Source organism: Cygnus atratus, chromosome 9, assembly GCF_013377495.2.
Source record: "Cygnus atratus isolate AKBS03 ecotype Queensland, Australia chromosome 9, CAtr_DNAZoo_HiC_assembly, whole genome shotgun sequence".
Lineage (NCBI taxonomy): Eukaryota > Metazoa > Chordata > Aves > Anseriformes > Anatidae > Cygnus > Cygnus atratus.
The window spans coordinates 16,310,854-16,336,238 of NC_066370.1; the positions used below are offsets into that span (position 1 = coordinate 16,310,854).

Consider the following 25,385-nt stretch of genomic DNA (forward strand, 5'->3'; position numbering starts at 1 on the left):
GGACTCCAGGGATTTTGGTACCCCCTACGTTAGCAGAACAGCAAAGCCAGTTCCACTGTTGCTTTGATATAATTTTTTGTTAAATTATTTTTGAAAGAAGGAGTACCCCTTCCCTATTACACAAGGGTTTGCAGCTTGCTAAGTTTGGAAGCGTGCTTTGCTGTGTCCAAGCAATTTGTGGCTGGGGGGAGTTGCTTGTTTTCTCTTCAAGATATTAGGTATTGAAATTGAAATTTTGAACTATTTCATGATCCAGTGCAGTGTGTAACTTGCTCCTGGTTTGTCCACTGCAGCTCTGGGGCACTTGATGTAAGTGCTGCGTTACCCTGCTTGGAGCGGGGGCTTGCCAGGGAGCCAGGCAGAGGCTGAGGAGGACTTGTACGAATTCCATTATATTTTGCTCTCTGCTGAAAAGCAAGCAAAGACATAAGCGTAAGAAAGGAGATTTAGAATTAGGGACATACCTGCCGTGATTGCTCTGCAGTGCTCCCTGCAAGAAGGAGCTGTGGTACAGATGTGTGATGTAAGCCCAGGCTTAGCTTGCTCCTGCCAGCTCGGGACTGGAGTAACCCCTGTTCTTGCCGCCCCATGGGGACCATGGAAAGCAAGTGAGCGTTTGCACGGATTTGGTACGTGTTGGAATGGGAACGCGTTGTAGTTTAACCAGCAGTGCCCCCAGTAGCAATGCCAATATTTCTAACTCGAGTTTGTGTAGTGTCTGCAGTTTCAGCACTCCCTTGATAACCAGCTCAGCCTGATAGTCAGGCACCAGCCCCTTTCCTTCCCTTCAGACAGGGTTCTGAGCCAAAGGCTCTTTGCTCGTGATTTCAGTAATCCTGCTTGAACTTTAGAGCTTTTGGCACAGTTCAACCTGGACACAAGGATGTTCGGATGGGGCCAGCACAGGCTGGTCACAAAAAGCACAGATGGGGATGTTTGTATGGTTTGAGCTCTCTTCCCTGTGCGGGAGTGTCAGAAAGCAGCCGGCTCAGCCACAGGACTAGTTTTGCTTTGTGCACAAACCTGTAGGCGAGTGACAGTGGTGTCAGGAGAAAGGGCCAAAAAAAAACCCAGAACTTTGCTCCCCACCAGCTTTGTTCCCTGCCCACTGCCTGACATCCCTGCACGGAGGTCGCAGTCGGTGGTGGGTACGGCTGTGACAGAGCAGCTCCTCTGGGCAGTGCGGCCAGCTGTCTTTTTCCATTGTTGCTTCCCTCTGCAGGAGGGCAGGGAGAGCTATTCTGTCTATGTGCTGACACTTTGCAGGGCTGTGGGAATGGAAACCTGCATGCTTCGCCTGCCCTCGTGTTTACACTGCAAAGTGTCAGCAGTTTTCCCCTGGCCGACCTAATGCTGGCACTGACACCGGGGAGAGCGCTGCTTGAGCCCAGATGTGGGTGATGGCCTCCCTGCCTCGCTCAGAGCCGCCGGAGCCACAGCAAACACCATCGCTTCCATGGCCAGTGCTGTGGGGGGCTGCAAAGGAGGTTCTCCGTGCAGAGCACCTCATCTGGTGAGTCACTGAGCTGTTCATAGCATTACATCCCGCTAGTTTTAATGTTTCCATAGAGCTGCTACTGGGGAAGCAGTGTCTCTGCTGTACAAAGACAGCTTCAAGTCACTGGATCTTCACCTTAACTGTGTGTCACGAACTACGTTCTCCAGAATAGCCCAAGGTCTATTACGTGGTTTATTTTGTCCTGATGGACACACAGAGAGCAGAGCCCTGCCCAGCAGCAGCCCCGGAGCGCATCTGTGGCTGGGTTTCTTACTTAGCGTTTCTTTTTCTTTGCTCCAGGTTTATCCTTTTTGTTTGTCTCCTTCAACAGCTGCTTCTCTCGACTCTTCCTGAGGTTCTGGTAGGGTCCAAGGTTTCTGCGGACCATTGTACCTCTCCACCAGGCCTGCAGCTGGAAGTAGGAGAGAGAGGTCTTAGGGGAAATCGGTTGCAGGGGAAATCCGGGTACAGTAAAATGGACAGAGCGTCTCTCCTGCGCTTCCCAGCTGCAGAGGGGAAGCCCTGGCCCATGCAGCAGCAGCTGGGCCTCTGCTGATTACACTGAAGGCATCCATGTATAAGCTGAGGGCATCCCTTGCTCGTGGCAAGAAGAGGAGTAGGGGAACAGCCCCGTGACTCTCCCTTCTTGTGTCACCCATGCAGTGGGGCTGGTGTGATGGGCACAGCCCCAAATCATTCGAGAGGCTGGCTTTTCCCCTTTTGTTCCCTTCTTAAACATTCTGCAGCTAGCTGATGGCTTTGTGTCTGCCCCAGTAGAAGGGGACAGCCTTAGTCTGTCCCTTGCTTGTGCCACCCTGTACCAGCCAACTTTCTCAGGCCATTTTCTGCCTGAACACAGCCTGTGGTGCAAATAATTAACTCCTAACTGCTGATGGAGCAGCACTGCCTCAGTTTTGCTCGCCTTTACCTTCAGGATGCTCTTCAGTTCCAGGGCATCCCGCTCTAGTTGTCTTCTTTTAGCCTCCTTTTCTGCCCGATCAGCGATGATGGTTTCCTCAAACATCTGGCACTGCAAGGTAGCACGGGGGCAGTTCAGCAGCCACGTAAAAAAAGCATTCAGGGATGTCTCTGCTCCGTGGCAGCCCAAGGGTAATGTGTAAGCCTGGACCTTCCTCCCCCACCTCCTTTATTTGATCTTTTCCTGAATCCAGATGGCAAATGTTGCTCATTACCACCACCACTCCTAAAGGCACTGAGAGCTGCTGCCAAAGTGAAACCGCTCATGGCCTGGGTATAATTAACCCCCTGATCCTGTGCTGTAAAACGGCTGTCTGATGGTGTCTCAGGCAACAGATGTCAGTAGGAAGGACCCGTGCTCCCCCAGGCTAGGCAGCAGATGATGAATGGAAACGCTTTGGACACCGAGCTGACAGTATACAGAGTGAAAAATGAGCCCACAAGCAGGGAAATGTCTAACTCAAGCCCAGCATCTCAGGCTCAGTGACAATAAGGAATGATTACAAGTGACTTCCTTCTAGCACCCTTTTTACCAGATACTTCATTTTGCCCTGTGCTGCCTGCTCTGATGTGCCTGTGTGCCTGTGATCAAAGCCCAGCAGTTAACCAAGAAACGGGTGTGGGGTAGGAATGACTTTAACTGGAATCAGTCTCCTGATAACAGAGCACTGTGCAGCTGTGAACATGCATCTCCAGGAAGGGAAGGAACTGCTTTATTCAGGCTCAGCTTGTCATACCCATACATTGCTAGAAGAAGCAAGCTTGTTCAGGCTAAGGCAGCAAACTACGGTGAGGCATACTGGTGGGATGGGGCAGTGCCTTTGCCCCTCACAAAGGCTGTCAATAGTTTTCTAATTACTTGCTGGTGTTTGAGAATAGTTTAGGGAAAACATCATCATCCTTCCTTGATGTCACAAATGATGTCATGCCTTCCCAGGACCAGTGCTCATAACCCCATCCTACACCTCTAGATTACTGATTTTTTTTTCCCCATGGTCCTCGTTCCTTATCTGAATGACAGTAGGAAAAAGCCAGGACGCGGTTTTGCATGGCTGAGCGCTGAGCTGCTGCTGCCGCCTTACCTCACTGGCAAATCTCTGCAGCATTTCCAAGTTGTTTGCCTTTGATTCTTTTAGGGCTTCAAGTTCTTTGTCTTTAGCGTCTGTGTCACATTCATACTTGTCCACCCAGTATTCCAGCTTCTCTTCCACCTTCTGCATGGGGACAGAGAGGTGCTCAGCATGGTACAAAGAGCATACAGGGGGTACCCTTCCTGGGGGTCACCATGGAAACCCCAGCACTGGCCTGGACATGAAAAGAGACTGGGTTGGCCTTGCAGAGGTGCGTGAAGAATGGAGAAGCACTGGGAGTTAGTTTTGTGCACAATCCTGGTGCAGTAAATGACAACCAGAAGCCATTCTTTGTGTGTGCGCGTAGGAAGGGGAGTTTAGGAAACACAGTTTCACAGCGAGAAAGCTTTTATCCTCTGCATCACTCCCTAGCCACTTTCTGGATTAAACTCAGTGCACCAGGAGTAAGGTCCCATGGGTCAGCAGGTCACGCTTTTTCACGTTGTGAACTTGGCTTTGTCTCACTCAGTAACAGGAGGGCAGGTGTTTCTGAAACATCATGCCAGATGACTTCCTCCCATTCAGGAGTGACTTCTCCATAGCAACAGCCACGACTGCTTGCATGGAAAAATAATCTGAGGAAAAGCATCAATCTCATTACAACATCACAGCTGGACACACGAGGGAAATGGAGGGCATGGTCATCCTCATCTCTGTGGGCCACCGTAAAGCCACCAGCTGCTGGCTGAGTACAGAGAGGCTTAGGATGTACTTAGGAAGTCCTCTCACTCTGAAACATTGATCAGACTATGGTCCTGCGATAGGGAGCTCACGTTTTAACTGCTCTGAAGATACAGCACTTTTTTGCAGTCGTATGTTAAAAATGTGATTCTCTTTTCTTGAATTTCACTCTGGCAGTGATGCTAGGTACCCTGCAGCAGTACAGGTTTTCTGCCAGTGAGACATTTATGAGACATTTACCAATGTTATTTACTGTTATGAGCACTGCCATTGATGACAGCAAAGCTCTGAACCTTTGGATCAGCAGCACAAGGACATTCATGGTTGTTAGCTGCTCAGATCAGGTACAATAATCATGAGTTAGCACTTACCCAACCCCAATTCTTCCTCAGATTAAGAAAGGACATATTTAGTGTAGCAGTTTCTGTCATTTCTTTCACCCTTTGCAACACTTGGGTGTGTGATCTGTTGCCCTAACTTAGTGCAAGAGCACTCTTCGCTGCGTTGCTGGAATTCCCAGCTACTGCCAAAGGTCTACCCAAAATCTCTATTAACTGAATACAGCTATCTGAGGGAGGGAAAATCTCTAACAATGGGATAAACAATCCCAATCGTATGAACTCTAATTTTAAGAAAATGTGTGCAAGCTAGCAAATCACAAATCAGGGGGAGCCAGCTTAATTCCGACTTGAAGGGAAGCAGTAATTCAAACAGCAACAATCGTGATGGAGCAGTAACTGGTTTTCTTTAGACACTAATCAATGATGTAATATTTATTGGTTGATATTTTAGGTATTAACATAAAAAGCCAAACGTACCTTATAGTACTGCCTGAGGAAATTTTCAATCTCCATGTGGACTCGAATCTCCTCATCAGTTTTCCTCTTCAAGTCCTGAGATTGATGCAACAGAACATGTGAGCCGATGTTACTGCATATATGTGTGTACCTTTGCTGCTCAGAGCCCAGCTGGTGCACAAGCACGTGGGAGCTCTCTGTGCAGTCCACACGCATTTTTGCCTTTTTCCCAGTGCCAAAACTGACCGAGGCAGTAGTTCACCCTGTGGCTACCTAACACCTCTACCAGCATAACACGCTGTGGGCAATGCTAAGAGTTTAAGCCGCTTAAATTGCTAAATAGCATTGTAACTATATGCAAGTGGAGCATGAACTTTCAACCTTAAAATGAATAGGCGGAAAAATACTTAAAATAAATCCATTTGACTTGAAATCACTTTTAAAGGAACCAAATAAGTAAAGTCCTTAGCCTTGTTTGAGGTCTGATCCAGAAAGCTTTGCATCCCCATGATGGTTCTGCTGGCAGACAACCTCCTGTCATCATCTAAGTCCTCTGATCATGCATTTCTCTAGGAAAGAGAGCCCCCAAGACAGCTACCTCTCTGTGCTGAGGCCAAACACTGGCCTTATTTTCTTTCTTTCTTTCTTTTTTTCTTTCTTCTTTTCTTTCTTTTCTTTCTTTCTTTCTTTGGCTTTTTCAATAAAAAGCTCATTGTACATCCCTCCCCTACAGATCTGAAAAAATGCTGCTTGTGCAGCTCACCACACTTCAGCTGCAATTCCAAGGGATGGGGATGTTTATCATTTTAGAGAAAAAAAAGATAATGTGGTGTAAAAATGGGGCACCAGACAAGCAGAGGCATTGCTAGAGTCCTAGGAGAGGATCCTTCTAAGACAAGGATTGTTCCCAGCACAGTGCTGAGTCCTTCTGTCCTACAGACAACCTGCTGAGCTGACATTTTCCTCACAAGCTGCAGATACTTTTCAGTAAGGGCTGCGGGGAAGAGCTTACCTCAATTTCCTTGTTCAGTCCATTCTCTGCATTGCTGCACTTCTTCTGGGTTTGGTGGACCTGGAGGTCTGTGCTTTTTTTTATGTAGCGTTTCTCCACGTCTGTTTTGGCTTTCATCTTTTGGAACTCATCTTTGAGGTAGACAATCATATTATCTCGGTTCTAGGGGGGGAGACAGAATAAGCAAAAAAGCAAGCCTGGAGACTAAAATCAGCTCTCTGTTTCTTAATCTCTCCATTCCCAGATAAATGCAAAAGAATCAAAGGCTGTAGGCTTCACACTTTCCCTGACTGTTGACCCATTTTAAACTGTGCTTCAAATGGAAGTTTGATTTATAACCCATACGGAAGGCAATAAACCCATCCGTGAGGAGTGATAACCCCTGGAGAAGGCGGAGTGGTGAACAGAGTGGGACAAGAAACCAGGCCTTCTGGCCTTTGGTTCAGGAAGAGATTCAGACATGCTTATTATAAGCGTGAAAATAGTCCAATAATTTCAACTGCTGAAGTTAGGCTTTGCTAACTACTTGGATTAGGCTGTCTCAGTGAGCGGGCATCGGTAACAAGAGGATAATACCTCGGCCCCACATACGCCCAAGTCTGATTTCCTAAAGTATGCTCTGTTCCTTGGATTTATTGCTGGTGTTTGGTTTGGTTTGGTTTGGTTTGTTGGTGTTTGTTGTTTTTTTTTCCTTGTTATACAGCAACTGTAAAAATACAGCACTATGAACAGGTGAAAATCTAATCTTGACTCACTCGTGTGTTTAAACAGTTCTTTCTTGAAATCTTATCAAGAAAATGCTGCCCACTTTGTTAATAAAAGCATACACCCAGGGTAAGTAAGGAGTGCCAAGGAAAAGCTGGCCATGAGCTCCCAGCCTCTCCCCACACCTTGTTTCTGTTTCTTGTTTGGAGCTGAGCTTTCCTGAGGGTGTTCTGTCTCCAGGACATTTACCCCCAAGCCAACGTGCCCCATTTGTCCAGCTTTTTGTGTGTGCTCAGGAAGCAAAGTGCGTTTGCTTGATTTGGAATTGTTAGCTTCTTTACTCCTTTTTAATGATTTTATTTGAATAACAGATAAAAGTTCATTAATCAAGGGTTGGAACTTGGAAGAACCTCCCGTAAAATGAAAAACTCTAGACTGCATTGCGAGTTAAAAAGGTCATCAAAGTCTCCTGTGTAATTATGCAAGACCAACAGTAATGCCTCTGGGCTGGCTCCCAGTTGCTCCATTACAGCCTCTCTCTTTGCTCTCCTGCCATGCTGTGACGGGCTTGACATTCATCAGCCAAACCTTGCAGCTGAAGATGAAATCCCGAAGTGTTGGCATTTAAATGGTTTGAAGCCCACGTATCTTGTCTCTGAAGCACCCTTGCATTCCTTAGCTGTGCAAACATGGAAAAATGCCACAGGAAGAAGCTCAATAGTGCTGTGTTTAAAAGCCTTTGCAGCATGACTCATTTGGAAAGGTTTCCTTATAAGAAGAGTTTGGAACAGTTAAAAGGAAAATCCTTCCCTCTGCACCCCTTGTCGGACATAGCTAGGAAGAGTAAAGTATATTTATAAGGCTCAGGACAATTAGGGCCTTGGCTGGTGCAGTTTTGTGGTTTTAAAAGTCATGCATTCAAAAATTTGTGAAGGTTTCCAAGATCAGATATTTTTTGTACAGCCGTATCATCATATGACTGCAGACAGCTACAGACACGACCTATTTATGCCCCATTAAGGTTTCTGGTAATGGCTTTTATTCTCCTTGATGTGAAATTTTGGTAGGCATTGGGAGTGGTTGTGTTCCTAGTCGGTAGACATGGGAGGTGACTACACCACTTTATCCTGAGGTTGTCCTGCTGTGTTGTGGTGGAAGCATGTCTAAATCGAGGGGCTGGCAGACAGAGCGGGGAGATGCTGATGAAAAACACCAACGTTTTGTGGCGCTGAGGCTCGGCAAAACCAAGCGCGGCTGCAGTCAGGGTCTTGCTGCTATCTGCTAAGCATCTGGAAACAGGCCAGAAAAGAAGGGTTCAGCCTAGGTTACAAACTATTCGGAGATGTGGGGCAGAGCATGAACCAGAGCATGAACACCACGTTATTTTGTTTTTTTTTTTTTATTTCATATTTTGATAGAGGAAAAAGTGCTTTTGATTTCAGAGCCCCAGGCCTCGGCTGGGATGGGGGCCTGCCTGCTCTGTTTGTTTTCTTTGCTGCATGGCATGTTTGTGGTTTGGATTTGGTGGTGTAAAACAGCTCTGTTAGAAGTGGGGAGTCTGGGGGCTTGGTTACACAACCCGAAGCAGACGGGAAGTGAAATGCAAAACCCCGCTGGCGGTTTACAGTAATGCACTCACTTGGAGAGGGAAAGTCGGCTGCAGGCATGTGGGCAGCTACTGCAGCCCCGCTGGTGGGCCTGGAGCTGCAGAGCCGGGGCATTTTTGGTGTTACATCGCGGGTTGTGACTGCTGCTGCCACCCACAACCCGTGGGCGCCATCTGCGGACCGTGCTCATCCCTGAAGTTCAGAGGCAGGCACTGGGAAAATGAGTTAATATTTATTCATTCTGGTTTATCCTAGCAAAGGGCTCGGCCAGGACACCGCGTGCTTTCACGGTTAATGCAGTCAACCTCTGGGCCGCTTATTTGGGATGACTCCAGCTTGAATCTGCCAAACCAAAGATGCAAAATCATACATCATGCATCCAAAACTATCCCCAAACTGGCAGAGACCGAGATCAAAACCCAGGAAATACTTGTTAAGAGCCAGTCTTCTCTGCTAGCAGGTAAACAAGCTTTTTTTTTTTTCCTCTGATCTCTCAGCTCGCAGACATCAGCTCAGAGGCCTGTCTGCTGCTGTTATCCCGTGCCATAGGATTCTGCCCCACAGATGCTGTTAGGCAGCAAAAGCAGCTGCACTCTAGCTGGAAAGGGTATGCACGCTCATGTGTTTTCATTTACGTTGATTTATCTGTCTTGCAAGTGCCCCCTGCATCTCTCAGTTCTTCCACAGCAATTAGCATTTACAGTCACTTGAAATACAGCTGGTTACAGAAATAACAACCAGGAGCAAAGAGTCTGTGTGATTCCTACGGCCTTCGGGTAAACTCCCTGCTGCCAGCAGCACACCCGGTGCCCACCATTTGGTGAGCATTTGGAGGGAGCAATGGAGGGGGTGCTGTGCTGTGTGCGGGCAGTTAGTGAGCCTGCAGAGCGCCCCGCTGCCTGCCTCCTTGCTTCCACGCCGAGTGTGGATGAGCTCAAGTCCTTCCACTGGCAGCTGCGACAGCTCAGCCTGCAAAGCCTGGAGATACGCTTAGAGCTACACACCTGCCGCAGTCTGGACTCGCATCCCCTGAAACCACACATCTCTGTCCTAGCTGCCAGAACACCCCCGTGCTGCACACCCCCCTGCGAGGAACGCTTCAGCCGAAAGGACAGCAGGACTGGAGGGGCACCCATTCTCCTGGCATAAGGACTTCTGCAGCCCTCTGCTAGCTCACCGCAATACCAGCAAGTGTTGTGCCACGTCTGAGGGGCAGTTTGCTGGCAGAAGGAGCAGACTTGTTGGCAGTGGCACCCTTGTCAAAGACCCCATCCCCTTGGCACCAAGTTTGGATCTACTGCACCAGCTCTGGCTCCTGCTGAGCGGCCTTGGGGGCTGTTCCAGCAGTGGGATGAAGTAGCCCAGGACCACCACAAACCTCGTGCCTTCCACTACAGTCGGCCGGTACATTTCTCCAGCATAAACATGCACCGGTTTAGGGGTATATGCATTTAAGATATTCCCCCTGAACACTTAATTGATGGATTTGTCTTCCTGAGGGAGGATAAGGAGAGAACCATGACAGATTTTAATCACTGCTAAAAGCACTACTGAGTGGCACACTCATACTGGAGCTGGGTGTCTCATGAGAGCCACGAGAGAATAAAAATTATGGACCTGTTTTCACTGGCACCATGACGCGACATCTTGTTTTTCTGTCTAGTTATGTAGCCTGAAATATTACTGTTTGTTATAAAATTACACCATAACTTGCATACATGTATGGCATGAATTTACTAAAAAAAACCCACAAAGGTCATAAAAATTCTCTGTGAGAATAGCAATGCAGGAATTTAAAAGTTTACATTTCCTAATTTTTTCGTTAAACTATGTAAACTATATCATCTTAGACAATATTAACCTGTTTCAAAATCTGTATGATAGCCATCACTTGTCCAGGAAACCTGAGAAAGTGAGGATTTTTCTGCAAGCTAGGAAATGAACACTGTAGCAGCAAACAGAACTGCAGCCAAACTACAGGTATCGGTGGTGTTCCTTTATGGAGGAACATCATAATAAAGCAGTCTGGAATAAAAACAGACTGATCGTCTCAGCTCCTTTTGAGACACCAGTGTTTTCCAAAAGGAAAGAAAACAAAATGTGAGAACATTTAGCATTTGACTTGTGTTCTATTAGAAAGAAAAATGAGCAGAGCAGGCTAATACAGCCTGAATTAGCATCTCATTAAGAACTAGCAAGACTGAAAATACAAACACGCAAGCAACATGTGTGAATCAATGACCGTGTTTTTCTGGTTCCATGATTAGATTTGCTTGCTTTTGTTTTCTCATCCACTGGACTGGAGACAGCCATGCAGGCTTTTGTCTACAGGACAGTGTATTATTATTGTTCAAAGTGCTCCAAAATCAGCAAGCTGTATTTTTGCTTCTAATTAGTTGGCAAGCTGACAAATCATGCAAGTGTCTGTAAAACTGCCGATGGGAAAATCCCATACGAAGCAAAAAGAAATTATTCTCCCTCGGGAGACAGAGTGAGACACCATTATGTTTGGCACAGGAGGAAAGCAGTACTTGAAAGTAGTCTTGTCTTTGATTTGTTATCAAAGCTGAAACTATAAGGAAACCCAGAAAAGGATTTTTAGGCTGGAAACATAAAAACAAAATCCCAAATGAGTGCAGGTCCCACTTGATGAGGCAAAATGCAAGAACCCAATTAGCATAAGGTATTAAAAGAACACAGAGAAGGTCACCTTCTCAGCGTGGGAGCTACACACCTTCCTATGACTGCAAGGAGAGGTGCAAGGCAGGACACAGAAATGCCAAGCCTGACTGCGCACTACACAGAAGGCAAACCACATCATCATATTCGTGAGCTTGGGGAGTGGGAGAAAAGGAGCTTCCCAGGAGCCATCAGAAGCTGAGTGAGACAGGACATTGCGCAGAAACAAACGGACAAAATGTGGTGGTGTGAGCCTAACAAACTATTCAGCTTATTTCATTTAAGTGCCACGCAGATGTCAAGGGATTTGGGGTTGTCCCATAGGGCCTAGAAATAGGCTCCCACCCCACTTCCAGTGGGAGTAAGTATATATTGAAGTATACAGCTTCCCTTTTCAGTCCTGGGTCTGACCTTTACATCTTTTAGATGTTCTGTTCAATTCTGTAAGGAAAAACAAAAACAAAAACAAAAACCCTTCATTCGTCATTTCTTCTTCACTTTCCACAACTACTTCTTCCTTTCTTTTTCCTAACTTGCTAACTTTCCATTTCCTTCAATGACTTCTCTTCCTTCTCCTCTCTGTTATGCCCACTTTTTTTTTTCTAGTGTTCTTTTCATCTTGCTACACTTCCCAGTGTACCTTACGCATTTCCAGGATCTCTGCTAGTAGACTTCCCCTTGGTGTGATGCCCACTGTTAAGTAACCTCACCTGAAGTTCCATTTCAGTTTCTTTCTTGACATCTTGCAGCTGTTTCTGGAGAGATTTTATCTCCTTCTTTCCTTCCTCCTCCCTGAAAGAAAATGGGAAAATGCAATCGCTTGAACACATCAAGAAAGACAGGAGTTTTACACCTCGATAGGGAATTTCCTATCTCCTGATACATCGGTGCACCTAGCTGAATACTGCCCCACTTAACCTGCTCTTCAGCGAGTTTGTAACAGCTGAACTAAAACAAGCATACACAAAAGCTTGCCCTGCTTCTTCAGAGCAGCAGATAAGCCACTTTCTGTGGCTGGGTAGCAGAAAAGGCATTCATTTCTTCACTCCGAGTCTTGAGGAGGCAGCACATCTGCAAGTCAGAAGCAGAGGCTCCTCACCAAGGCTAGTGACTTGGTAAGTAAATCCTTAAAGAAAAGATGCATAGACTGAGCAAGGGGGATGGGAATGAGAGGTAGAATGAACCAAAATCCTGGGGAACCAGATCAAAACCTACAGAGGTATTTACCTGTTTAAAACAAAATGGATGCAGTGATATTCTAGGTTTCATGACTATCTTATTTCACCCTGAGAGCTTTTCTAAGCTTTTATGCCTATCATTTGATCTAAAGCCAGTAACAAGAATTGCTGCCTGAGGCTTTGTACCCTCTCCCAACCTTACAGTCAAACGCGCATTTCATTTTCAGAGTCCTTAGCTGGGTGACTGTGATAAACTGCAGCTCCTGATTAGGAGTTCCAGCCTTGCTGCAGACTGCTTTCAGACCGGTATATTGACACAAAACCAGGGAAGTTACAGTATGTTGAAATACAGATCAAGTGCATTCCATGAAAAGAATGTACAGTAGATCAGGTAACGCAGTGATTAGATATGGTTGATAGACTGGAATAAAATGATTATGTCCTTTCCTATGATGATTTGTCTGCCCCTTTCCACTTGCCAGTATTGAATAGTGATTCCACAAGCAATTGCTGCTTTCATTTTTGCTTTCTGTCCCTTCCATGGATAAACAATAAATCCCTTGGTTTTAGACAGTGGAAGAGGTGGGTTTTGTACTTGAAAGACAATTGCCTCTGCTGCCATCTGTGCTAGCCCCTTGCTGTCAGTGGGGAAAAGGGAGCATATTAGCATATGGGTCAAAGCAGATCCTCCTGGGCATCAGCTAACCTAAAGGCTGTATGTTGCTGACCCTGGCTTGAGCAGATTATTTGCATCTCTGGCTTCCTCTGGGGACAAGGAGTTGAAGATCAGGGAACTCCTACATCACATTATGTTTTAATTGATTATGGAGCAGCATTTGCATTAATGCAGACACTGGTGTCCACTGTGGTCCAAGCTCAGGCGATTCCCCAGTCTGATTAATATCAGTACCGTCAGTTATTTCTCTCTCAACGGGAAAGAAGTGCAATTTGTAAAGTAGTCAGGATAATTTAAGCTGAAAAAGTGGCATCCTTTCCATATCTTGGTTTAGGGGTTTTGTTTGTTTTTGTTTACTTCCCTTTTATAGCATCTACTGAGGGTGAATGGGCTTTGGGTCTGAGCAGTTAAGCAGAAAAATACTGAAGTCAACTCTGACCTGATGAGGATGTCATGAAACTTGCTCTTCTTTGCATTCTCTCTCCCATTAGCTTCCATTAGGCTGTTAAATGTTCCTGATTCCTGCATCTCTTTCATAGTTGCAGTAATTACATCACTTGCATACTGCCTGCCAGGAAGAAAACATATACAAGAGTAATTTATAAGTGGGAGAGTGGGAACCCTGTGTTTTTACTTTCGAGAGGGACTGAGAACTTCAAAGCCCTGAGCATCCCCCACAGCCGTTATATCTGTGCTTCACTCACCTGTCAGCCTGAATTTTTCTGAGAGTATCTGCAGGCAGAGCACTGTGTTTCATGGCCTTGTTGGAAAGATGATGGGCTCTTTTCAGATCCTCAGAACTTCCCAGCTGCTGCGTGCGTTCAGTGCTTTTCAGAGGCTTGGAGGTAACTGTTTCCCCACCCCCTTGCCTTGCAGACATAAGCTCTTGATGGTCAGTGTCCAGCTCCTTCTTGTTGTCTCTGATTTCTTGCATTTCCTGGCTCTCAATCTAAAAGGGAGTACAAGAGACCTGCTTGCACTTTGGGCAGTAGAAATAAACCCTCTGCAAATTTATGTGAGAGGAGCAAAAATTAATAATAAACGGGAATGCAGCTATACTAAGTAGACATTTGTCTGAGATGTTTTTAAAGACCTCCAGCAATGGAGACTGCACAGTCTCCAGTCAGCATGTCACAACTGTCTTTACTGTAAGGAAAATTTTTCTGAAAGTCCTTGTCTGCAGTTAAACCTCTGACTTCTTGTCCTAGTCTCCGTAGACACAGAGAAAAAAATATTCCTTCCTTCTTTGCAGCAGCTCTTATGTATGGGAAGCTTGTTAGTCTGCTTCCCCTCAGCCTTCTCTCCATCTTAGCCATTTCCCCTTTCCCGTCTCCAGGACCTTTGCCTACAATATTTTTGTTAGAACAAGAGCTGAGATACATGGAAATAAACGATAGACATCAGCTATTTCTTGGGAGAGTGACAGCAGAAGAAGTATAACGTGAATTCAAAGAGGAAATTCAAAATACTAACATCAATCTTCTATGGGAAGGTATCTTGCAGCCACGTACAATTTTACAAGCAAAAAAAGCCCTGAAAAAGCAAAAGCACACTATAAAATCAACTGAGGCCTTGCTTCTAGGAATTTCCCTGTTTAATGTACTATGGTAAGAATGCAGGTGTATATACTGGGGCATTAAAAATTTTCTTGCTCACCTCCAGACATCTCAGGGGTTTGCATGTCATCTTAGCCTGTGGCTAAGCACCACAGTTTATAGCAGTACCACTGAAGCCAAATAATGCAGTCACTTCCAGCCCCATCCTAGTCCAGAGCTGCCTACTGTCCACTCTGGCTGCTTGGTGAAATGGAAAAGAGAACTCACTGAGCTGAAACATTTTCCAGCGAAAAAGGGAAAAAAGAATATTTTTAGCAGCACCAGTTCTCAGTCCAGATCACGTCACAGCCGCAAAAACGTTTGTGCCAACACAGCACCAAGGGCAGAGTGAAAACAAGCGGTCAGAGCAGCCGTGGTGCGTGCCAGCAGTAATTCCAAGCAGCTCCTGGTCCAGCAAGGCTCCGATAACGTCCTGTGATCCTGCTGCAGTCAGTGGGGGCAGCGTGCAGGGCACTGCAAAGAGCTGCTTCGTCCTGAATACGCCTACATCTCATGAGGGGATGAACCAGCCTCTGGAAGTGCCTGACTCGCCACTGACTACAGAAGGAGCCTAGCTGGCTACACGCTTAATTTTTGGACAGTTAAATTTACATTAAATGAATGCCATGCAAAGTATATACAGAGCAACGAAAATTACGCAGTTAATTAGGAAAAAAAAAAAGGGTTAAAATAGTTCTCGGTGAAGGCTGTATTTCAGAAATAGCTATATTAGGCAAACAAACTTTTAATACGATGTAGATTTTATGAATGCTCTGATAGATGTTTATAATGTCTGGGAAAGTTCAAGACAGGCTAGAACTGGGTTGCCTGTAAACAATAGGGAATTAAGCACTGATAATTACCAAATAACTACGGAAGAGCAAGGAGTTTGTAAAGTGCATGTGGTGCCATCAGTGTATTCTCCTACCTGTATATCTTTCGCTAGTCTTTTGCTCCAAAGTCAGCAAATAGAAAGGCTGCCCTCTGGGGTATGCACTACATAAAGCAATTCACAAAGTTCCTGATGTAGAAAATCAGTGCGGTGCTGACCAACACCGTGACTAACCCTCTCAAAAATGTCATCAACTGAAATTTAGACTGTCAATCTATGAAATGTCAATCTGTGAAAATGTCACTGATCTGTTTGACTGACAGAGCTCCAGTAGCACGCAAGGTGCTTTGCAAATGCAGGTCTTCTACAAATACAGTGATAACAGACAAATGGAAACTGAGAACAGGGAGAAATAGTGAATTAAAGAGTACTAGATTTAGCAAGTAGCTTCCCTTAGGTCATCGTCTTGTTTCCAAATTGTTTCCTCCTCGATTTGTTTTGGAATCTTTAGCAATACAACTGAGGTTTACAATCTATGGGAAAATTGTGTTTTAAGAAATCACTTGGTAAAAATGAGCCTCTGTGCTTGGAGAGAAAAACGAAGGCATTTTCACTATAATTCAAATGTACCTTAAGGATGTCTATGAACCTCAATTTGTTTGGCTGAAGGAGAACAACTCCTGCCATCCTTGAGATATGCTCTGTCTGTGTGTTCCTGCTGCTGGCACATCAGAGGTTTCACAGCCAGATCTGTGAGGGAGAAGCATCCTCTGGAAACAGGCGAGACTGGCTCACCGTACTCTTGTAAGGGGAGGAGTGCCCTCTATTGCACAGGGTAAGCGTTGTTCATGCCCTGAATTCACTGTAACAGCAGCTTCTGCTGCTTTATGATGGAATTTTTGAAAAGAAGCTAGTATGGAAAGGAAACATACAAAACTAAATATTGATTTACCTTTCTCTTGCATCCTTAATTGGTACATCAGACAGTGAATACCATTAGATCTGTAAACTTAGATACCAGTTTTTATTTCCATCCAGGTCACACAATTTTGTTTTTCTTATTTCCTCTTTAAAAAGTTTCAAACTTGCTTAACTCGAGAACAGCCTGCTATATCACTTAAAATATGAGAACAGAACTCGGAGCCACTTACCCCTCAGGACAGTCCCATCTTATTCCTTATGTCTGTCACGCACTCTATCAGCTACCAGACGTATCAAAACACTTTCCTCCCCTGCAACAAACCTCTGCCTGAGCATTACGGCTTCTTTTCCTTCTTCACGCCTCTGCCCAAACCCACTTAACTATGATGCCTATTAGAAATCAACTAATTAATAATGGTCATTAAGAATGGGTAGTTACTAGTACATTTTGAAGTGGAATCTTTCTTAATTCATTGTCTGAGAGGACTAGAGGAGCAGTAGTATATGCACTTAGAGTAACAGAATTACTCTTGTTTGGGGTACTTTCAAAGTTCCTATTCTTCTGTATTTTTAAAATGGCTGTGTATCTATATAAGCCCCTAGATATGTTTTACTTCTTGTTCACTAATCCTTTGCTTGCCATCTAACCACTGAGATGTTAGAACTATAAGCCCAGGAACCTCATCTTGGATCAGTGGGGTTCTTTGTACAGTCTTGACAAAGGCTTCTCAGTGATGCTGCAGCATAAATATTAAAACGTCGTATGTGCGTTTTTATTGTTTCTTCACCGAAGGGTCATGGAGCACTTTGCAGAAAAAAATAACTGAGCTGATTTTTAAAGAGTACTGATAGAAGACATAAAAAAAACAAGGAGAAAAATTAGAGGTACTTTTTAAAGAGAGAGGACAAGAGGCACATACACAGTTGATGTCTGTCTTGCCCTCGCATGAAACCGGCATGATATATCCAAGGATTAAGAGCTGATCAATGCAATTCTCCAGCACAGCAGTAAACAGCAGAGCTTCCAGCCGAGTGAATTTTTCCATCTCTTTAGTCTCTGTGTTCTTGCTAAGAGGAACAAAGACAAGAGATGCCAATGAGAATCACCCTATAGTGTTAGTAAGGGTAGTATAAACTAAGGTAGACCTGAAATAGCCTTATTTGCAGCCTTTTATACACTTCCCTAGCTTTGTTTATAGTCTTTCAAACACTGTTTATAAGAGGAGCTGTGCTCTGCTAATGGCTGCATTCAAGGAATGTTTAGCTTTCACAGAACAAAGTAGGTCCTGGTCCCTCCTACAGCAGATCTGGGTAGACAAGATGAGAAGGGAATGGACATGGACCGCACAAATTGGGTGAGGTGGCCGCACCGCTCAGTTTGAGGGGGAGAAGTGCTTCATGCTGGACTTCGTACTTTGGGAAACAACTGAACGAAGGTGCCTTTGTAAAAGGAAAAAAAAATCCACACCTCTTATAAAGTCTCAGTTGGTGAACCTTCCTGCTCTAATCACTCTTCATTATTACTGTGTAGCCTTATCATTTTTATGATCCCAAACTCCTCAGGAGGAATCGTTACCGCCTCAAGACTTTGAAAGTCAAACCAGAATCAATATCTGGACTAAGCAAACAATCTTTAATATTCTGTGTTCGATTTCATTTGTTTTATTTTAATTGCTTTTCAAATGTGAAACAGATCTGCATCCCTTCTGCATTCACAATATTCCATCTGCAAGCAAGGCAGATGGAATATTGTGAAAGTGCATCTAGAGAGCATGGTGGAAATTCACTATTTAACCAAGCGGGATTGGTTCATTTAGAAAAATGCACAAGAAAACATCTGCATGCAAAACAGAGAAATTCTCCGAGGCTTTTAATGAGTTTTGGTAAGCCATTAGACGATCCCTCCAAACCCTATGCTCCTAAAACAGGTATTTCTGGTAGAGCACCTAGCACAGTGGGAGCCTGAGATGGCTGAGATCCTGCATGTCATTGCAACGGAAGCATCAACATCGACCAGCAACGTTTTCATTTGGCTGCCGTACCTGCGGCTGGGTTGGTGCCATCTGTAAAACCCTTGCATAAACACATGCTAGGTCTGCAGAATATTACAGCCCAACCTGTAAGCAAACCATGGAAATGCATCAGGCAATGCCTGCTAACCTGACTAACGGGATAAAACATGTCTATATTCTACTAAAAATCAAAAAGGTTTGGATGCATGCATGCCCTGGATCACTGGAAATCAGTGATTTTTCATAAGCAACTTTACAAGTGTTTAAAAAATTGGCATATTTACTATAAGATCTCAGAAACTGTTACCATTTGTCTTCCTTTGTTCTTTCTGTTGAAGAAAATATAGTAATTTACAACTACAGCATGAAATTAATTTCACTGGAGTGGAATATATGGTCACTTTTTAGTTAAGGTCTATGAGATGTCTGTTAGTACCATAACAGTTAGAACAAAATAAAAGTGTAGATTTTATGTATTTGTTTCCAGCTAACAGGCACTAATAAAATGTTTTTTTTTAAATTTCTCATACATTTCTATCTTTTTAAGAAATCTATTATCTATATTTTGAGGTTAAATAACATGCGAATAATCTACTTCATGTAGAGTCTTAATGCTAAAAATACGGAGAAAAAAGCATTGTTGTGAGAGAGCTTTCACAGATGATTGTGACAGCATTCTTCAAAGTAGAAATAACGCTTGCAGCTCTCACAGGAAAAAGTGACTTATCTGGAAGTAAAGGAGGATGCAATGCTTTTCCCCTGTTGCATGAACAACTTCTGTCCAGCAGAGAATTAAGTCAAAATATGAATGTGTGTTAAGAAAACTCACAGCAGGAAATGTTTGTCTAAAGCTTGCTGGTTTGTTCCTCCTATATGGCTCCTCTTATAGCTGCTCTAACAGCCGCATACTCTCTCAGCAGATGCATGTGCCAAACCAGTAAGCTCTGCCTGGGCTTATGTTGACTTGGAAGTGAGAAGGAAACCACTGTCTGGGGCATTTAGAAATGCTACAAGCAGCGAGGTGCTCTCACTGGATTTTAGTATTAACGCAGTGCCCGCAGACCATCCTGATATTGACATTGACCTTAATCACCGTGCTTTGCTGAACTCCTTCACTAAGCTCTATTAATAAAAAAAAAAAGAGGTATGTTAGGGATTCAGCTTCCCCCAAGAGGAAGGCTGACATTCTTTCTCTGCTGATCTAAAGGGAAAGAAAAACATATCAAGAAATAATTTTTAAAACAACTGTATAAAAGGTCTGGCCTACTGTCCCTTTGGGGATTGCAACTCCCTCTGCTGTGTGAGATTCGTGGATGCACATTTCTCCCATCCTGCTGCCTGACAAGCTAAAATGGCTTCAAAGGCAGCATTTTTTTTTTTGCAGCATTTCTTTTAGTTATTTAAGAATATACTAACAAATTCCAATGAGGAAGCTGAGAATGGCACATCTCTGTCAGCTCGGTTTTGCAAACGTGTTGGCAAAAAGAGATCCTGAATCTCCACAGTGGCAGCAGCTGGGCCTTAAATCAGGAATATCCGAGCTTTTACCAAAGAACGTCTCTTAGGCAAGCAAAATAGTTGTGACCTTACAAAACTGCCTGCCACTACAAATGTTAGGACAAAAATTGCTCATTTGAAGCAAATTGGAAAAGAAACCTTGGAAAATTTAAATAGCCTTGGCGTTGGCTAGGAGATGCAAAGCAGGTTTCATTCTGACTGCAGAGAAACGCTTTCAGCTCCTGCTCTCTGAGGCTGTACTGATAAGAATTGAGAACTAACGGGAGCATTTACTGGCTGTGACAGCTCTGCTGCTGGAAAACAGAATTTTGGCAGGGACCGTGCCCATTCTCCGACCAGAGGAGTACACTTTTGATACTCCTCACCGGGTACGTGAGTGAACTTTGCTTTATTTCTCCCTTAAAGAAGCAGCTAACAGAACAATTCAGAGAATCCATGATACTCCATCCCTCCTCTACTCCGATCGCTTTCTCTCTCTGAGAAAACCCCCTGTTTACACACGCTTATATGTATATAACCCCCGCTGCCCCCCCGCCCACCCCCAGCCCCGGCCCAGGCCCGGCGCTCACCGGGCCCCGCGGCCCCGTCTCCATGGCAACCGCCCGCCTCCGGGGGCCTTGCGGGGCTGCCCGCGGGAGTGCCTGCACGGCGGGGATGGCGACGCCCCTCCGCTAATCCCTACCCCAGGAAATAAAGGGGGCACCAAGCCGGACACGCGGAGAGCCGGGGCCGATGTTCGCGCTCTGTTGGGACCGCTTCTATTTTTTTTTTCCACTCAGGCGCTATTGGGGCCGCCCGCCGGCGGGGGCCTTCGCGGTGCGTATCCCGGCAGGCAGCGCGCGGGGCTCTCCCTTTCGCCGCCATCTTGGTGCGCAGCCATAGGGGTGAGCCGGGCCGCGGCGGCGCCGGGACGGGGACGGGAGGGGCTGCCCCCGCCATGGGGTTGCCGGCGGGCGCGGGGCCCCCGGGGCGTTCTGTCTGGCGCCGTGCGGGAGAAGGAGCGGGCGGGATGGCGCCGATGCGCGGCGGATGGTGCCGGCCGCCGCCTGAGGCCTGGAGCGGCCGGTGCCGGGAGGCGGCGGAGGGGTCCCCCCGCCGTGAGGCAGGGGCTGGCCCCGGGAGGCTGCGGCGGGCCCCGCTCGCTCGGCGGGGCGGAGGTGGCGGCCGGGGGAGGCTGACGGCGTGTATGTGTTGTTCTAGGCCTGCCGGGACCAGGGCTGCAGGAGGACACCATGAGCGGGAGGTGAGTGAGCCGCCCCGAGCTGCGGTTACGGCGTGATTTTGGCAGGTTTTATTAAAAACGGGGTGTTTGTGAGTGTTTGGCTAAAGCTGTGGGCAGTGAGCCGTGTTCTGTGCCTGCTCTGATTTTCTAGGACAGCTTCTCTACGCAGTACACCTGCTGGATATCCTGGTGTCTGTCAGACGACCATAACTGGGTTTGCATGTTCTGCAATCCTTGCCTTGAACTGGTTGTAGTTGTTCGTGTTGTCCTACAGCTGTCGATACAGTGTCGACTATTAATAATGGTTTTCTTGGAGTAGTCCCGGTCTTGATCATACTGTTCCATTGATTAATGGAGGTACAGTGCTACTGATGAATTTTTTTATAGATAGAGGGAGGATTGTGTTCACATACAGCAGAGGGATTAAAACTGAATCGCAGCGTTTTGTTTTAGTATTTATCTGGAGTTTGTTTTGTGTGGAAGGCAGAACTGGGTAATTTACCTTAATACCATTGTATTATCGCTGCTGTGTACAGTTGTGACACGGTCGTGTTCTGTGGAACAAGACATGCCATTGCTTTAAGCGTGTAGCACAAACAGGTCTTTGTCATGGAGAATTGTTGAGCTTGTGTCAGTCTTCCAGCACACAGGCACTGAGTTCTAAGGCTCTATTTTTGCCTGTCCCCATAAACTGCAGTTTGAGGCCGCAAATGGGTTGCTGCCAATACTTTCTGCTGCAGCAGCTCATGCTTAACTGCAGCAGCAGAAACTCAGCGTATGTGGTATACATACATAGACCTCCTGTCCGAGCTACTTAGCTTTGCTCTCTTCCCTGAATGTAAAAATTTGCAGTGATTTGTAGAACTAAGTGGTTTTTTCCTCAGCTAAATTTCTGTTGGTGTGGAAATAACTTCTGAATCGACATATTGTTTGGCTTTACCTTTAATGTTTTGAGCTGAGTTAATTTGCACATTTTCAATGTCTTTAGGTTGTGGTCCAAGGCCATTTTTGCTGGCTACAAACGTGGCCTCCGAAACCAGCGGGAGCACACTGCCCTTCTGAAAATTGAAGGTGTCTATGCTCGCCAGGAGACAGAGTTTTACTTGGGCAAGAGGTGTGCCTATGTATACAAAGCGAAAAAGTAAGTCACTTACTACTGTTACACTAAATTTGTCAACTTCTGTATCAGGTTTTGCAAATGCGGGGGTGTGAGCAGTCTACTTAGATATCTTTAGATAGAACAAGAAAAGAAAGAGCTCAACTTGCAAACGATGTCCATACAGCGTTGTGTAGAGCAGTTTCCTTGTTTGGTCTTAAGTTTGAAGTCCTTTGTTATTTTTTAATTAGTTGACCTGTGTGTCTATCATTCAGATCATGAAATTAATGTATAAGAATCATTCAGTCTTTTAAATGATGTATTAAAGAGCAAATGGGAAGAAAAGGAACCTTTGCTTGGGCCTGGCAAAAACTGAAGGGAAGTTGATCGAGCAAATTGAGGTGGGATGAACTTGCGTTGAACACTGAGTTATTGGGATGTTTAATGGCAGAATATTTTGTGAAGGCTGGAGGAGTTTACCCTGGCTTTTGCGTGGCCATGTCAGAGCACTTCTGCTGTGCTAGTGGTGGTGGAAGTCTTTAGAGGGGTCGCTTGTTGCCTTCCCTTTATTTTTCCTTTGAGCGTAGTTGTTGAGATACAGGAGTTTAGAATTGTCTCGAATAAAATTGATCAGGCTGTTTGCGTGACCGCCGTCATCTTGAAGATGGCGTGTGGCTTTCTTCTGAGGTAGCTGTGGCCTGTCCCAGTGCCTTAGGCTCGTGCCTGTGGTGTTTCTGGAGAAATCTTAGAAAAAGATATTGTGTTTTCTTCGGAATAGAAATTGAGGAGTTCTCAGCTGGATCTTAACGTCAGTGTTTTCCCTATTAAACGTTATGGTTTGTTAACAGTTCTTTGGAGCTTGTGACGAACCAGTAGCTGCAGCACTTAACCCATTTGGAAGGCACGGTGCAATTTGTGTGCTCAGAAGCTTCTCTGTTTCCTCAGCAACACCGTAACCCCTGGTGGCAAGCCCAACAGGACACGAGTGATCTGGGGGAAGGTAACCCGTGCCCATGGGAACAGCGGCATGGTTCGTGCCAAGTTCCGTTCCAACCTCCCTGCCAAGGCCATTGGACACAGAATCCGAGTGGTGAGTAGTTCTACTTCAGCAACGAGGCATTCATTGGCAGCCTTCGGGGTGCATTTTAATCCCCCAGAGTATGAGGGAAAGCTTGAACTCTCATCTTGTTCTGTTGCTGTTGTGTATTCCTTGCGAAGCTAGGAGAGGTTTATTGCTGGCTGCTTGTGCCGAGAGGATTTGTTGCGTTGTGAAGGGTTTTGTATGCTTGTTCAGGTTGCCTGGAAAGGCTCTTAAAGTTCCTGGACTCCTCTTCAGCTCCCTTGTAAAGTTATTTTGATTTCTTTTCCTTGCATCTTGTATATGTACTTTTTGCACTCTTCTGCCCCAGTTCCTACCCACTGGCAAGGGAACTGTGGCATCATTTTTTTTCTCCTGCCTCCCAAATGTTTTTAACTAAGGGGCGATTATCTTCCTGGTGATTTTGTCCAAAGAAGCATCGTGGGGGTGTTGATTCTTTCTCCTGTGCCTTAGAAAAAGCACAGTAGGAGCTGCGTGGTTAAATCCTGAAACCAGACACATGAAGCCTCTTCCACTCAGCGAGCAGGAGGGCTGACAGCTGTGGGGGGAGCCTGGGTGCTAGCAAAGTGCTACTTCAGTCACTGAACTAGCTGTTACGCTCTCTTACTCCTGTACCTCTTGTGTAAATGGGGGAGTTGCTTTTATAGCAGTTGAAGAGAAGCTTGTTTAAAATCAGTGCCGTAACAAGGTGTCTAACGTGATTCTATTCTTGTGTTTTACAGATGCTGTATCCCTCTAGGATCTAAATTTTTATTGGAAATAAAATGCAGAGTCTGTTTCATTTTTGTACATTCCTATTTTATTTTTTCCACCTGTTTTGAGGGATTTCATTACTCTTCAGTGGCATATCAGAGTGTACAGCACAGTGATGTAGTAGTGCCTCCAAACTAGATCCTAAGATGGAGATTTGACCCAGCAAGGCACTTGTACAGCAGACTACGTTCTAAAGGCAAATAACTGGCAGCCCTTACCGTGACCTGTCTTTGCCTCCATCGTAGAACGACTGATTTTCAGGGCTAAGCAATAAATGTTTACAACCTCAGACTGTGCACGCAAGTTTTCTACAGAACAGGAGAAATATTTCCTCGCCTCCCATTTAGGGGAAAACTTCTTGTATTCCTGTTTCCCTTGAACGTGGCAATGACTGATGTTGGGACAAAAGCGTGTAGTGGGACGTTAAACCCTAGCAGGCGTAAGTCCTTCCAGCGCTCATCTAAAAATAATAGTTTTAATAGAATCAGAGAGGCCACGTTTGGCTGGACAGCATGCGTGCCATTAGTGTCTGCTCTGGGTAATTAAGTTACTCACCTGTTGGACGTTTCCACTGTACAGCTCTACTGTGTGTGTGTTAATACCTGCTGGTTTCCTTTCCAGCCTTGCCACAAAGAGTGTGTGGGATGGGAAGGATCTGTAAATCAGGATACTCTTCAACTTTCATGACTTCACAGTTTGTTGAGCAAAAAGGCCGTGAAAATAGACTGAAGGATACTTAAAGTCTGAGTTTCTTGGTACATCTCTCAAAAACATTGGGTAATTTTAAGGGAGGTTTCAGGCGGCTGCAGGTTGCCATGGCTGCTGCTGATGTCGTAGTCTTCCTTTCTTCCCAGAATAACCCATCAATACCCCACGAGGGTGATAACTGCTGATGGCATCACAGCAGTTCAGACACTAGGAAAGCATCCCTGGCTGCTGAGGCAGGTGAGTCAATGCCCTAACCCTCACTCCAGTGTATGTTTTCTTTTTTTTTTTTTTCCCCTCATGAATGAGAGGTTGCCTGGCCCTGCTGCTTGTGTGAGAACGCTTGCAGAGAAAAGCCGCAGCTTCTACGTGGATGGAGAGAAACTGGGCAGCTTACAGGGTACTTGGGTCAAGCAGGGTTTTATTCTTAGAAAGACCGAGTTGTGCACATAGGCCAACGTGACGCTTGGTGACCGGGTTCAGATACGGGAGGGAGGATGAGCTGGGCTTCACAAGCAGTGTGATCTGGGAATCAAAACAATGGCCCAAGGAAGGACAGCCGTTGTACCCAACCGCAGCCTGCAGTGGAGGGCAGGGCAGGACCCTGAAGATGTCTCAGCTGCCTCCTGCCGCAAGGGGACACTGGTCCCTCAGCTTCATGCCATCCCCGCTCCAAAACCCTGGTTTCTTT

General features: G+C 45.6%; 2 protein-coding genes across 3 annotated transcripts; one reads left to right on the plus strand and one right to left on the minus strand.

The window, feature by feature from the left end:
* Window positions 1-1,000: 1,000 nt before the first annotated feature.
* IQCG (IQ motif containing G) lies at window positions 1,001-21,015 on the minus strand (the record flags this gene model as incomplete). Its single annotated transcript, XM_035544830.2, is given in 12 exon segments — window positions 1,001-1,910; window positions 2,427-2,528; window positions 3,559-3,690; window positions 5,106-5,180; window positions 6,097-6,258; window positions 11,798-11,879; window positions 13,381-13,509; window positions 13,646-13,890; window positions 17,210-17,357; window positions 20,389-20,497; window positions 20,603-20,663; window positions 20,665-21,015. Coding segments are annotated over 12 exon segments (1,734 nt in total), but the record flags the coding sequence as incomplete, so codon positions are not given.
* RPL35A (ribosomal protein L35a) lies at window positions 20,585-24,278 on the plus strand. 2 transcript variants are annotated; one of them, XM_035544835.2, is made up of 5 exons: window positions 20,585-20,703; window positions 21,020-21,062; window positions 22,030-22,182; window positions 23,083-23,227; window positions 23,959-24,278. In XM_035544835.2, exons 2-5 carry the CDS (start codon window positions 21,052-21,054, stop codon window positions 23,980-23,982), a joined length of 333 nt encoding a protein of 110 aa, XP_035400728.1. In that variant the 5' UTR covers window positions 20,585-20,703; window positions 21,020-21,051; the 3' UTR covers window positions 23,983-24,278. The 2 variants fall into 2 exon arrangements, with proteins under 2 accessions (XP_035400728.1, XP_050568419.1); XM_050712462.1 differs by having other exon boundaries at window positions 20,615-20,687.
* The last annotated feature ends 1,107 nt before the right edge of the window (window positions 24,279-25,385 follow it).

What these genes read in the sequence shown, in the direction of transcription:
- RPL35A (XM_035544835.2), top strand. An exon ending in TATGTATACAAAGCGAAAAA is followed by an intron (nt 22,183 to 23,082) that starts GTAAGTCACTTA and finishes CTGTTTCCTCAG; the next exon opens with CAACACCGTAACCCCTGGTG. An exon ending in TTGGACACAGAATCCGAGTG is followed by an intron (nt 23,228 to 23,958) that starts GTGAGTAGTTCT and finishes TGTGTTTTACAG; the next exon opens with ATGCTGTATCCCTCTAGGAT.